Raw genomic sequence first — 14,826 nt, 5'->3', positions numbered from 1 at the left:
CTTAAACAATGATTATAACCCGGGTCTTCATATTCTAAATCCCAGGACTAAAACGAAAAAAATGAACTTACTAAAATAGAAGCCACATTTGCTTCTACTCTATATCCCTATTTCTTAGTCAAGGGGTTTGTGGTTAATGTTGTTTAATTCAGTTATTAGCCCATCCTTTAGATTGAGGCCAACATACTGCTATTTGGTGGACCAGGTGGATCAGATTGCTGCTTGCTGTTATTTACATTTTAAGTGTCATAAGACTATAGGTTTTCTGCAACAAAATAATCTATTAATATATTTCTTTAAGTTTCTCTAAATAAAATAATGAGTCTCTATTTCTACATGTAGTTCACTAGAAAGAAGCTATATTAAAAATTTGTGCCTGCACTTTTTTTTAAATTCAGTAAGGATATATTTTATTTTTTTATTTTCTTTTGGTATGTATTACATTCAAAATCATAAAATCATGGCAATTGCTTGGTTGGTTTGCTGCGTTTCTCCAGGAAATCAGACAGAAACAAATGTCCTACACAAGTGACTGAACAGTAATGAATTCTGGGGTTGTGAACTGAAGTATCTAAAGTAATGAGATTTGTTGTTATTGCCAGGTGCCCTCAACAGCCTGCAAACAGTGTACTGTTTTTTTTAAGTTATAAAGATACAAGGACAATTGCAATACCTCAGCTAAAAGTTAGACTTGATCAAAGGCCCTTTGAGTGGAATCAAGCTGATCGTACCCCCAGCTCCCACCAAAGAATCTTCTTTTCATCCCTTCTCCTCTATTATTTTGAAACACTTTCAGACATCATCTTGACTTTGAGTTCAGAAACATACAGCAATTTGAAAAAGTATTTAATCTCAATTGACTGTGGATATTAGTGTTCATCAATCTCATGATTTACCCACAATAGTTTATTCATTTGAATTTTGTTTGGATTAGATTTACCATCAGGGCACTTGCATAAGAACCACATTCAAACAAATAGCAAAGGGTGGAATCTACATTTTTAATTTTATCTCATTTTGTGGTTTCCTAATATTGCTTCCACGGTATGAAGTATAAACAGTAATGTTTTGTGTATTGCTATTATTATTGCACTTCCACAGTCTCAAAGGAATTGATTTATGAAACAGTTAAGATTGTCTATGACAATCTTTTCTAGCAATAGTAAATGTCAAGTGCTTGGGAGACTTTGTACATTACTTTGGTGGAATAGAAGTCCAAGACACATTTCATTATACTTCATTTAGCATGTCTTTTCAGGTCCCATTTTTTGGAAATAGTTAACACAAAATAATATGCAGATGCTGGGGTCAAAGCAACACTCACAAGAAGCTGGAGGAGCTCAGCAGGTCGGGCAGCATCCGTGGAAAAGATCGGTCGACGTTTTGGGCCGGGTCCTGACAAGGGGTTCTGGCCCGAAACATTGACCGATCTTTTCCACGGATGCTGCCCGACCTGCTGAGCTCCTCCAGCTTCTTGTGAGTGTTGCTTTTGGAAATAGTTATTTTCTAATTAGATAATGTCTAAATATAATTGCAGCATTTAAGGGATTCAAAGAACTATTCCCTACTGCAAATTACTTGTCATTTGAGGAACAAAGATTTTGCTGTGCATAGTAATTGGTAACTATGTGTTTCTGAATCCCCTCCTCAGAGCTCTTTATAGGGATATCACTGCTAGCAGGCTGATGAGGGGTACAAATGACAGAAGCCTCTCAAAACTATTGGCAAGGAATTAGAGAACATTCTCAACATTATTTTATACAACTGGCCATGTAGTATGTTAGTAGTGACTTTAGTTTGTACAGTATATTGCACTGCAAGTTGCTTTATTACTGAGTAAAGTAACATTTAGTGATCAAGGTACATGTAAACATCTTTGATAGTCTAGAACTTTTTCATGCAGAAACATGAAAACACATTTAAGTGTAGAAATCATTAAACAGCACTAATAATCAGAATAATTGTGATATAGTACATATAACAAATCTAATTCTTACAATCTATATATCAAACATCTCAAATTATATGCTGGTTAGAGATGAAAACCTTTCAAAGGTTGATTTCTGTCAGTCAGGCTTTTTATTACAAAACTGAAAATTTTAAAAATATGCAAAATTACACTGATTTTCCTCCAATTTAAACTTTCATTAACTTCTGGCCAACCTAATGATGTGCAAAACAGAAAATTAAAATTCAAATTCATTAAAATTTTAGACTCTTCTTTTAAAGGCCTTATTGGGGTTCTGAGTACTTAAAAGGACAATGTGCTGCCTTCAACTTGTTTTAGTTTCCAAGGATCTTCCATGATGCACTGCGAATATTTAATTGCAAATCCTCCTGTTTTGGCTCTCCCTGAGTCAATTACAACTTCATCCTTCTTTATCAAGGTTTGGATTTAATCCTAAGAAATAAACAAAAGGCTGTTCATTTATATCAAGTCAGTTTTTGAGAAAAGATTACATCAGAGCACTTGAAATTGAAGTTGTAAGGATAATATTGAGGAATTGCAGCTAAAAGAAATGAAGGCATGGTTAAATATTTTATAAAATTCAAACATGAAGACAGATAACAGTCACAATACAAAATACCTTTAAAGAGAGATATAGAGTACATAAGCATGACATCTGACAGATAACTGTATGCTCTTTGAATAGAGGGGATAAAGGACATGCTGCAATCTAGAGTTGGTTGAATGGAAGGTGCAAGCTGGCTTGTATGGTTAGAGAGGAATTAGGCCATATTGGGATTTGAAAATTACAATCTTAGCATTTGGAGCCAAGTGAGCCAGTGGAAATAAGCAATGACTTCTTCATCGGCTGAAGCTTAACTTTGGCTTCCTTTCTGGCTTCTATTAAGAAAAAGCAGTCTCCAGCTGTTGGCTACACAAGGGCTTTTGGAGTGAGTGTGAAGCAATTAATGTCCTGAAGGTAAAGAGTAACTGATGACAAACTCCATAATCAATCACAAACAAGAGAAAATCTGCAGATGCTGGAAATCCAAGACACACACACACACACACACACACACACAAAATGCTGGAGAAACTCTGCAGACCAGGCAGCATCTACAGAAGGGTTTCAGCTCGAAACGTCGACTGTGCTTTTTACCCCATAGATGCTGCCTGGCCTGCTGAGTTCCTCCAGCATTTTGTGTGTGTGTAACCCCATAATGAAACATGAGTGCAACTAAATCAACAAGTGAAAAAAAAGACTAGCTGATTACGATATTTGAGTATCGAGAATTTAAATTCTTAAAGATGGTGAAATAAATTGGGTCTATACTCTTTGAAATTTTCAAGATAACACGCAGGGAACTTTTGAAACAATGATATATAAAGAATGTAAATACCTGACAATAAAATTAAGAAAAGGAAGCTGGGAATAAGGCAAGATTTTGGGTAAAACCTTTCCTTTTGTAATGTCTCACAGCTCTAGAGACTTGGGTGTGATCCTGATTTTGGATGCTGTGTGGAGTAGAGTTTGCATATTTTCCTTATGGCTGCATGGTTTTCTGCTAGGCACTCTGGTTTCCTCCACATCCCTAAGATATGCTGAAAGGTCAATTGGCTACTGTAAATTACACCTTGGCATTGGTAAATGCCAAATGAATTTTAAAGGTTGGTGGGTATGTGAGAGAGAACAAGATTCAGGAGCATGGGGGGGGGGCGGGGGGGGGAAAGAGGGAAACAGCATTGTCAGGATTTCTCTGTTGGTAGTTGGCATGGACCCAATGGGTTGAGTTTGTTGCAAGAATAGAAAGAATCTTATGAAATTAATCACCTTGAACTAATTTATACTGTTCACCACTGTGGTGCTTAAGACAATTGGTTGTTTCTAGAGAGTTGTATGTACAGTTGAAAATTGTTAAAGAAAGGAGAAACTGAGAACCTTTTATAATCTCAAAGTTATCAATATAATACTGCAAGGATAGCAGCCAATTTGCATACAGCAACTCCTAACAAATCTAATGTGATAATGATCAGTTAATGTTGTGTTCTGGATTTGTTGGGAGAAAAATATTTGGCAGGATGCCTGGTGGACCATCTCTACCTCAGATCTTTGATAAGCATTGGAAACAGACAGAATTCCAGTTTACCATATGAAAAAGTCTTCATTCACTGAAGCTTCATTCTATATACTGCAAGAACAAACAGAACATTGACTATATGGCTTATCAAAATGAATCAGCCTTCCTGCAAGATCACAATTGAAAAGTTCCACACCATCCATTTTCCCCATCTGTTTTATAGGTCCCTCAATTCCCCTAGTGTCCCAAAATCCTTAGTGTCAGCCTCAAATATACTCACTGAGTAAACATCCAAATGCCTCTGGGTAGAAGATTCTAGAGAATCACAACCTTACTTTTCTTTTCATTCCAGTACTACGTAGCTGGCTCCTTACAAAGTATGTTCCCTAGTTCTTTGGAGTTCTTACCTAGCTTGAGAGAGTATTCTCTTAAAACCTTACATATTTCAATAAGGTTATCTCATTCTTCTAAGCTCTAGTACCATTTCATTTCTTCAAATTCAGTTCAATTCAACCTCTTATTCCAGGATTTTGTCTTACAAAATTGTGCTACACCTTTCTGACGCAAACATGAGGAAATCTGCAGATGCTGGAATTTCAAGCAACACACAAAAGTTGCTGGTGAACGCAGCAGGCCAGGCAGCATTTCTAGGAAGAGCTACAGTCGACGTTTCGGGCCGGGACCCTTCGTCAGTCCTGTACCTCTTCCTAGAGGTGCTATCCTGACCTGCTGTGTTCACCAGCAACTTTTATGTGTGTTGCCTGCACCTTTTTGACTCCATTTTACCATTTCAATAAAGGCCATTATTTACTTTCCTAATTGCTTGTTGCACTTGCACATTAACTTTCTGCATTTTTATGATCTCTGAAAACAGGTAAATGTTAGATTCAGTTTTTCTTACTGAAAAAGAGTGAGCAATCTACTACATCCTTGCCACTCACTCAAAATGCCCAAATCCCTTTGCACAATATACACATCCTCCTCAGTTCACTTTCCTATCTAAACAATGTGTTCAATTGTTGGGTTTGGGACGATAACACAGTTTCTGATTTAAAGGCAAGTGTACCATCCACAAAGCCAAAGTCTGACACAAAGAAATGAAAACATCTGTGGATCCTCACCCACACTCCACCACCCCTGGATTATCCCCTCAAATCTACCGATTATTGGCACTTTTTTTCACTTCTAGTTTTAACTTGGGTACTGGCTTAAATTTGAATAGTTTTTTTAAGCAAACTTAATAACTTAAGCAAGCAGAAATAATTATTAAGACCAGAAGCAAAAGCTTTTTAAAACAAGCGCCCATAGTTTTGGCAGTAGTTGTATTGGGCTGGTGTTCTGCAGATTAAAAAAAAAATCAGTCTGCTCTAAATCTGGGGTTCAAAGCTTGTTGTTAAAATGAAGTAGGGGGATCTTTTGTTGGAACTGGCCCATAGTATACCAGACAAACATTCTTCATTTTAATAAGAACAATACTTTCATTTTCCTATAAAGGAGCTGAAATGGTCGACTCACCTGATCCAAGGAATATCGTCTTACATTGGTTTTTGAATGGAACTGTTGCAAAAAGAAAGAAATATGAAAGACAAAAGGGAACAAAGGTGTTTCTTTTTGATAAAAAGAGTTTATTTTCATGTGCATCAGGTGGAGCAACCACCCTGATACTTGCAAGGAACTCGGACCATTTTCATGCTCAGGCCTCATAAATGGGATTGGCAAAATGCCACTGGTAAATTAGCTATGGTTGATTAACTTATCAGTTAGGAAGGGAAAAGTGAAACATTTGGTCATTCCTTTGTTGAGCCAAAGTAAAAGCAAGCATTTAAAGGATAGGAGGACCACCAAATTGACATCAATTGTATAGAAAATTTCAAGAGGCCATTCATGCTTTCAGTTCATGCTTCCAGCAGTCCCACTGAGGATTACTGGTTATGTTTGGTATTAAGCTAATGAAGCATTTAACCGACCATCAGTATCTGACCCCAATTTAATTTGTATACCAAGCCTATCACATTAATCAGATGGAGGAATTGGCTGCCCTTTTAGAAATGTACTGTAAAACCAAGTCAAGGATATCTTGGTCAGTAATTTTTCAAAAAATGCTTTTGTAATTTTGTTTGCTTATCACCCTTGTTTACTATAAATAGGGTACTGGACAAATTTACCAACTCACTTAAAAATTATATGCTTATTCATTAAAATATAACTGTGAAATAAGATTATTTCAGAAGTCAAGAATTGTAACTTGCATTATAATCTAATGTTATAAATAAGCCATTTTAAAAAAGCTATATTTAATGCTAATAGCTAACAGTGAGATGAATCATATCTGATAAAATTAATGCCCATTGTCAGGATTCTTATGTCCTAAAGATGTAGACTTTTGCTGAAGTACCAGATGCCACCTGGCCTCAGTTATCCAAGCAACATTTTGTTCATGTGAGCATAGACAGCAAGCATTGGTGAAGTGCCACTAGTCAACAGTCAGGACTGAGAGCCATGATAGATTGTCCACTTTCCTTAACTAGGGCCAGGTCAATTGAAGGTGTACCCTCCAAATCTTCTGCTGTCCTCTGATTCAATGAACTCACAAATCAGTGGATTACCAGTTCTTTCAATCCAAGATAATAACAGAGTTAACAGAAGGAGGAAGCTCGAGGCCATGTTTTAACGAATATTTCTACAAAGGCCGAGTTTGTTCACATACTGACAGAGAGATAGGCTCACCGGAACGGGGCTATTTCCTTGCTCAAGAACATTTCCTGGTGAATTGACCAGAAAGCTCCATTTACAGAGAGAACCATTCAATATTCTTGAAAGAGTAGGTCAAGTTGACAAAGGGATTTCAAAAATCTCAAAACAACAATAAATCAGCAGCTGTTTACCTTTTTGAAGTTGTATTATCTTTAGTTTTGGTGCTCTCTGTATTCATACTAAGTGCCTTCCAAACTGTAGATCTGGACATTTCATCAGAGATATTAATTTCAGATGGATCACACCTACAAACAAAATTCAAGTGAGGATTAACGACGCATATGTATGCAAAGTAATGAAAATATCCCAAAGTATTTCACAATAAGATTATTAAACAAAATTTGACATATTAGGGTAGAAGGGTGGATTTTAAGAGGCATCTTAAAGGAGTTAAAAAAAAATAAGGTGGAGCTTGCGGCACAGGCATTTGTAGTGGAGCAATTAAAGTTGGGGTGCTAAGAAAGAGTCAGAGGAGCACAGATATTTGAGGGTTATAAGGCCTGATTACAAAGCAAGGAAGAGGAGAGGACAGAGCAGAATATAAAAACAGGATATGAATGAGAATTTTATCATTTATGGCTCCTGGTTAAGAAATACCATTCACCTTAGCAGGTTAATGAGTGGAGACAACTGTTTGGGGTTTAGAACACAGGTTTCAGATCACACATTTTTATATTGGCACAGTCACGACCAAAGGTAACAAATAATAGATGAAAATTTCAGCAATAATTGAGCAGAGGCAGAGGTAGATTTGGGCAATGGTATGGAGAAAGACGTTCTTAATGATGGCATAAATCTCCCAAGCTCTTATTAGGGCAAAATGCAACACAAAGATTGTAAAGGATGTTGCTCAGCCTTATTTATCAGAAGGATGGATTCAGTGGTAATGTGTTTATGGGGGGAACCGAAGATAATAGCTTCAGTCCAGTATTTCATTGGAAGTAAAGTTTTGTTCATTTAGTACTGGATATTAGTCAAGCAATTGAGAGGTGATGATGAGGTTGAATTACATGTCCTCAGGGTACATTGAAAAACAATGTGAGAAGAGGCCAAGGACAGATTTTTTTAATCAAATAGTGATTAACAGTAGATCAACTTAGTTGGTCCCTGTGCCGCGCCCCCCCCCACACAATTTTAGTCATCTACAATATAAAGAAATAAAGTCATTTGTCAAAAATTTATTTCAGCTAAAAAAAACATGGTTAAGAAAGGTTTTGAGGGACACGGGCAAAATACAGGCAAATAAAACCAAGTTAAGTGGGCACCAGGGCCAGCATGTTTGAGTCAGGCCAAAGGGCCTGTCTCCATGCTACATTACTCTATGATTCTAACTCATAACAGCCCAAAAGCTGCAGCTTTGCTTACTACTCCTGCACCTTGAGTGGTGGTTGCTGTCAGCTATTGCAGTTTTTTGTTAGCTATGGGGGAAGTATTCCCTTCCATCTTCAGATTTTAACAGTAATACAACCAAAAAAATTGTGACTAGATTGATGCTGCCTATACAATACTGCTGCATTTTATAAAACAAAATTAAATTGTCTTTAAGTACACTTAGAGAAGTTGTTTTTAATACAGACCTTTGCAAATTTGAGAGACTGGTACACCTTTGAATGTATCAAATCCACCAATAAGGCCATTTAAATAAGAAAACCATGCATTTTGATAAGGTGAAGATTGTCAAACATTTTATGCTGGTAGTTCATATTTGGAGTTCCCACCATTTGTTTTGTTTACAAGGAAAAATAATGGTTAAAATGTGATGGAATCCACGAATTTTCCATCTTATATTCTTCAAACTTACATCCAATTTTAGAAGCAGTAAAGTAGGGTGTCACTTACTTGATATGATCAGTGTTTCTGTCATCGGACTTCATTAACCACCTTTTCTTTTATTAAGCAACACACTGTGGCTGTAGCATCTACAGAATATACTGCAGAAACTTACCTAACATTTTAAGTCATTCTCATGATCTTGAGCGAACCAGGACTAAAGCAGTTATGTCTTGAGAACATGAGAACATCTTCAAATTGCCATCCAAGTTTTACATAATCCTAATTTGACAGATATGTCCCTTCCTTTATTGTCACTGGAAGAACTTCTTACAATTCCCTACTTCCACAAGAACAATAGCAGTTCAAGGCAGCCCAATATCACTTTCTAATGGCAATAAGTCTTTGACAGTTTGGTCCACAATACAAAAACAAATTGTCAAACAGAACCATTCTCTGCAATGTCATTTTATTGTGATTGCACATAACTGCACAAATTTTGGAAAGGAAAAAGACTATGCCATTCAAATTAAAATTGTATTCAATGCATTTTTATTCATTCCAAGTGCAAAATCAATTTTTTAAAAATGTCATGAACACAGACAAAAAAAGTGCTCCTAATCTTTGTGCACAATTGCACATTTATTTTCTATGTAAACACATCTCATAAAGGCACCGACTTGCTGTGTTTCATTTCAAAGATTTACTAACCTTGGTTGGTACCGTGGTTCTAGTAACAAGCATTATGAAAGGGACAACAAGAAGCACCAATGCCAGGAATTTTTAATCTGACACTACAAGGCTTTGTTTATAAATAGAGCAGAGCGAATGCACAACACTTTGTGTAATTATGCTACACTTTCACCTGACAACCAGAATAAAGAAAAATAGAATATGCTAATGCTGCTAGGCAATGCGCACGTTTTGCAGATTTTAGTTTTTTTGCTAACTCTTTAGCAAATGATTCAGTTATATGGCAAGAACAAGATGGTCAACTCTTCAGTTATGCGTCCATTGCAATGCACTCTACTTTGCAAAAACTGTTTTTAAGAAAATAGCGCAAAGCTGCAAGTTAGAAGTCACTGAAATCAAAATAATGCTTAAAAAATCTAAAATTGCATATCACGATTACAACCTGAGCAAAAAATTTTAGACACGACACAAGTCTTGATGCTACTCACGAAGTAAATAAGGCTGCCTATGGAAATCCTGCCTGGTGTATGCATTGTGCTTTCTGTCATCGTACTGTTATCCAACAAATTAAAATATCTGCTTATTCAGTATACAATTGCATTGCTTTACCATAAATGTGAAATCTAACATAAGAGTATGTTGTTGCAATTTTTAATATACTGGTCATACACCAATATAGCAGTGCTGCATTTGTGACTACAATCATATTATGCAGAAGACTTTGGTTAAGTCATAAGACTGCTGGTGTACCTCCAGTGAACCATTTCTAATTTTGAAAGAATGGCATCATCAGCAGCTTTCAGAACAATGGTTAACTTTACCTGATAGACAATTGAACTGTAAATAAGAAATATTCAGAAACTGGATTTGATACTTACAATGAACATTTAAACAGATAGATTTACAAGTATTGCTGTTTTGAAGAAATCAATATGGTATCTGATATTTGAATAAAAAATGAGGGGTGATGCAGAAAATAGCATGAAAATTCCAAATGGCAAATAAAATTACATTAACTTAATTGGGGAGGAGTATTAGAAACACTATTCACTGGATTACCTATAAATATTACTCTTTACTGGACTCTGAAGCAGTTTTCTACTTTCCATTGGTAGTTGCACACCACTGTCCCCTGGTTCCAGCATTTTCTCTGATTCCTGTTAGAGAAATAAAAACACTGTACTAGATCAAAAAAACTATCCAAAAAGTGTTGATGTTAAAAATATTTTCCACAGCTTATCACAAATAACTACAGTGCCTTGAAAAAGTATTCACCCCACAAGTATTTCCACATTTTACCGTCTCATTTTCTAAATACAAAATACATTGAAGTAGGATTTTTGAACTGATCTGCAAAACATTGTACACCATGTCAAATCAAAAGGAAAAGAATCCAAAGCCTGTCAACAATTTACTAAAACATGAAAACCAAAATTGTGAGGCTGAAAAAGTATTCATCCCCTTTGTAATTACGTACTATGCTAACTTTCCTCAGATGCAATGCTGTACATCTCCAAACCAATTCATTCAATTTATTGATATAGAAAATTGGAAGATCACCTGAATAAAATAACCTCTCTCTGTAAGATCCAACAGTGTGGTAGATTTTCAACAGACCAAACTAAAATGAAGGCAAAAGAGCATTCAAGACAAGTGAGGGAAATGATAATGGAGAAGCAAAAATCTGGGAAAAGCTACAAGACCATCTCAAAGGCACTGAACATACCTCGGTGCTCAGTGCAGTCCATTGTGAAAAAGTAGAAAAAACATGAAACCACAGCCACACTGCCTAGGACAGTCTGCCCCTCTAAACTTAGTTGCCAGAGAAGAATGGCATTTGAAGAGAGGGTACTGTGATGCCAACAGTCACTCTGAGTGAGCTTCAGAAGTCAATGGCTGCAACAGGAGATGAAGGTATTTATGGAAGAGTGGCAAGGAAGAAGCCCTGGCTTTAAAAAAAAGAGCATACCCCTGCCCATAAAGACTTTGCAAAGCGTCACCTAGAAGATGCTGTAAGGATGTGGAAGAAGGTCTTGTGGTCGGATGAAAGGAAAGTGGAACTTTTTGGCCTCAACACTAAGCAATATGTGTGTCATAAATCTAATACTGGACATCAGCTTTAAAGTATAATGAGGTAGCATCATGCTATGGGGATGCTTTTCAACAGCAGGGACTGGAAATCTGGTCAGGATTGATGGGAGGATGAATGCTGCTAAACACAGAGAGATCCTGGATTAAACACCTGCTAGCCTCTGCCAGAAAGCTTAAACTAGGGAGGAAGTCTTTCAGTAGGGCAATGACCCAAAGCACACTGCCAGAGCAACCATAGAGTGGCTTCAAATGAAGAAAACTGATGTCTTTGAGTGGCCTAGTCAGAGTCCAGACCTTCACCCAATCAAACATATCTGGCAAGACCTTAAGATTGCAGTCCACTGCTGCTCCCCAACTGACCTGGCATACCTTGAGCAACTTTGCACGGAGGAATGGGCAAATCTTGCTCCATCACATTGTGCAAAGCTAATAGAGACTTATTCAAAAAGACTGGTTGTAATAGCTGTGAGAGGTTGTTCAACTAAGTACTGAGCAAAAGGGGGATGAATACTTTTGAACTGCTGACATTTCAGTTTTTGAATTTTTAGTTTTTTATGCTTTGCAATTTCCCATTTTTTGGGATCAACCATGGGGGGGGGGGAAAGAGCACGCGATTCACAAATAAAAATTCTCAATTCAATTGATCAAAATCCCTGGTTGTAATACTTATTTACATGAACAAAGGTTGGGAGCTGAATACTTCTACAAAGCACTGTATCAGTAGAAAGCCAGTTATACTGATACTCATAGGTAATGTTTTTCTTTGGTAGTATTACTGAGACAGCTGGAAAATAAGTTATATACTAAATTTTACACCAATTGTGCATATACCATTATTATACAATCTCACTGGGAAACACTAAATTAATCTTATTTTTAAAAATTGCACCGAGACACAGAAGGGTTAATCGGATCAGAAGATAACATTTACAATGTCGGTTTTTATGGTTAGAAGTTGTCGAAAAAAACTTTGTGCCAAATAGGTTATAGGCTTACAAGGGCATATGGTGTTTTTTTTCAGAAAAGTGAAATTGTGCAGGGGTGGTGGAGTGTTGGCAAACCTATTTCTCTGTATGCTCAACTTGCTAATTGTACCATAAAGTAGTGCAGTGTTTTAACTCATACCTCTGCTTACTGAAGTGTTTTCAATGCCTGCTGAAAAACTGGGCAAGTGCATACATAGCCATGCAACACAGACCTCTAGGGAAAATTTTATACTATGTAAATTGAGTATTGTGGGCCGGCTGGTGGTGCAATGACATCGGCGTCGGACCCGGGAGCGGAGGTTCCCGGGTTCGAAACCAGTCGGGTCCGCTCCCAAGTATGTTTTCCATCCGTGCCGGTTTGAGTGTCGAGATCGCAACTTGACCTCATAAAATAAAGGGAAAAATACCGCGAAATGTCTGTGTGAGGGAGTGGCGCCCCACGCAGTCTCCCTCTCTCCTCTCTCTCCGCCTTGTAAAGGCATGAAAAAGACATCATCACGGACACACGCACACGCAGACACACACGCAAAAAAAAGTAAATTGAGAATTGTATGTAAATTGTGATCTGAACTACAAACGTTTGTAGATGATATACACGTATCATTTTGTTACATCCTGTGTTAGGTGTTTGGGTAACTAAATATTGAGCAGCATGGCCACATTACTGGATGCAAAACATGCAGATTGCTAAAGGAAACAGTTGAGTCAGTATCTCTGGCCTATCTATAATCGGTAACGTGTACCAAAACAGAACTACACTTTGTACAAGCCTTGTGTAGGAAAACTTTAAACAAACAATCCCATAGGAGATATTACCCTTTTCACTCAACTCTATATTACCTGATTATTTCATGAAAACCAGTTAAAATTAATAATACGTATTCTAAGTGGCTTTAAGTTGCAGAAGGTAGAGAATATTTTAATTAATTTAAGTATTCACCATCTTCCTTTTCAATGAACAATCTCTTCCTGAAAGTAATAGAATTGAGAGATCTTCATGCAAATTTTGAATACAACCTCATCTACAAATCAAGTCACTTGCTGTAATCCAAAATAAGATTATAAACAACCCATGAAATAATTTACTCCATGTCATGGGTTGCATGTAGGTAGAGTGTTGAATCACACTTCTGTATCATTATGATGCAACTTCAGCTAAATTCCTTGCTCTGAATTCAGGTGGATTCCCTCAGACAGGTGAGGAGGAAGGGAAAAATGAAAAAAAAAGTAAAATAAGCCAGTAATTTTTTTTACTGTCCTTACGACAAATATAAATTGTGATTTGAAAGGTTTGGGGGAAGATTGTACAGTTGTTCCCATCAGGCATGGTCATAACTTGGAGAGGGAAGGGGAGTTCAATGAGTAGAAGAACATAGCTTTTTTTTTTAAAAAAAAGGACATTTATACAAGGTTACATGGAACAAATTTGTCACTTTAAACTTGCGAATGTCTGGTCACTTATTGCACAGTTTCTAAGGCTCTGCAATAAAAACACCCAAGCTTCATCACATTTTTTTGAATATTGACAACTAATGAACTAAGGTGTGATGATAGTAGAGGGACAGCATGTTTTGTCAAGTTACCATATACATACATATACCAGATATCATCTGATCCGCAGGAGACCTTCAGCCCCAAGGTAATCATAAGTAAACAAGTTTTACATGTCAAAAGTGGTTTTGGGTGCTCTTTTACTTTTTGGGAGAGAATTGCACTGAAAGTTTATTGGATTTTTCCAAATGATTAAAAGGCAAGGGAAAGTGATTAAAAACCTGTTATAGTCAAAAATGTTCATAGAATGAGTCTATTATGACAATTAAATCTTACCCCATCCTCTTTGACTTTTTTGGCATCATCTAACTTTTTCTTCTTACTCTCAGGCATTAAATCATCAAGCCAGCTTAGCTCACGCTTCAGAAAGCAAAGGTCCATCAATTTTCTAACAAAAACTAGAGCTAATACCTGCAATATATCATTAGAGATCACATTAAGAAATATTGAGACAACACACAACTTACTTGAAAAAACATTCTCTTAATAATGACTGTATATTTCTACTAAAAATATACAAAATTACTAGCTTTAATTTAGCAAGTTTTATTTACAGTGCCGTCTTTTGCAGTCATTTCCCCCCAGTTAAAGGGATAATGCATTTTATTGCATGAAGACATATCTAAAATTTTCAGATCTCAATGAATGTATATCACTTTAGTTTGTTGCTAATATTTTCTGTCATATAGGCAGAATGGATTTTCTGATATTCTGAATCAGATTACCATGGAAGTCCAAACATTCGTAAGAATGCCCTAAGTATTAAGCATACAAATTTGTCTTCAATAAAATTAATCAAACTAGGTAACCAGATAGCAAGTACTCTCCAAATAATCTCCAGGCCTGATCATCTTGAGCTGCTTCATTGTGACCTTCTTTTCAGAAGGTCAGAAATAGGGATGATTGCTGAATGTGCAGTGCTCAATTTGCTTCTGTATATATCAAGATCTAGACG

At 36.6% G+C, this 14,826-nt stretch overlaps 1 protein-coding gene across 7 annotated transcripts in view; it reads right to left on the bottom strand.

Moving 5' to 3' along the window:
* Positions 1 to 1,474: 1,474 nt before the first annotated feature.
* The window catches only part of LOC134340570 (electroneutral sodium bicarbonate exchanger 1-like), a 196,709-nt gene continuing 183,357 nt past the window's right edge, over positions 1,475 to 14,826 (bottom strand). For 5 of the 7 annotated variants that reach the window (XM_063037967.1, XM_063037972.1, XM_063037969.1 and 2 more), the window contains 5 exons: positions 14,148 to 14,282; positions 10,303 to 10,400; positions 6,912 to 7,025; positions 5,542 to 5,583; positions 1,475 to 2,401 (listed from right to left, as the gene is read on the bottom strand). In XM_063037967.1, coding sequence (XP_062894037.1) covers positions 5,562 to 5,583; positions 6,912 to 7,025; positions 10,303 to 10,400; positions 14,148 to 14,282 — 369 coding nt within the window. In that variant the 3' untranslated portion in view covers positions 1,475 to 2,401; positions 5,542 to 5,561. Of the gene's footprint in view, positions 2,402 to 5,541; positions 5,584 to 6,911; positions 7,026 to 10,302; positions 10,401 to 14,147; positions 14,283 to 14,826 lie in introns of those variants that run through there. The other 2 variants (XM_063037968.1, XR_010016589.1) reach the window with 2 other exon arrangements.

Source organism: Mobula hypostoma, chromosome X1 (genome assembly GCF_963921235.1).
Source record: "Mobula hypostoma chromosome X1, sMobHyp1.1, whole genome shotgun sequence".
Taxonomy (NCBI): domain Eukaryota; kingdom Metazoa; phylum Chordata; class Chondrichthyes; order Myliobatiformes; family Myliobatidae; genus Mobula; species Mobula hypostoma.
Note: the sequence above shows the minus strand (reverse complement) of the source record. Positions and strands in the feature narration are given on the sequence as shown.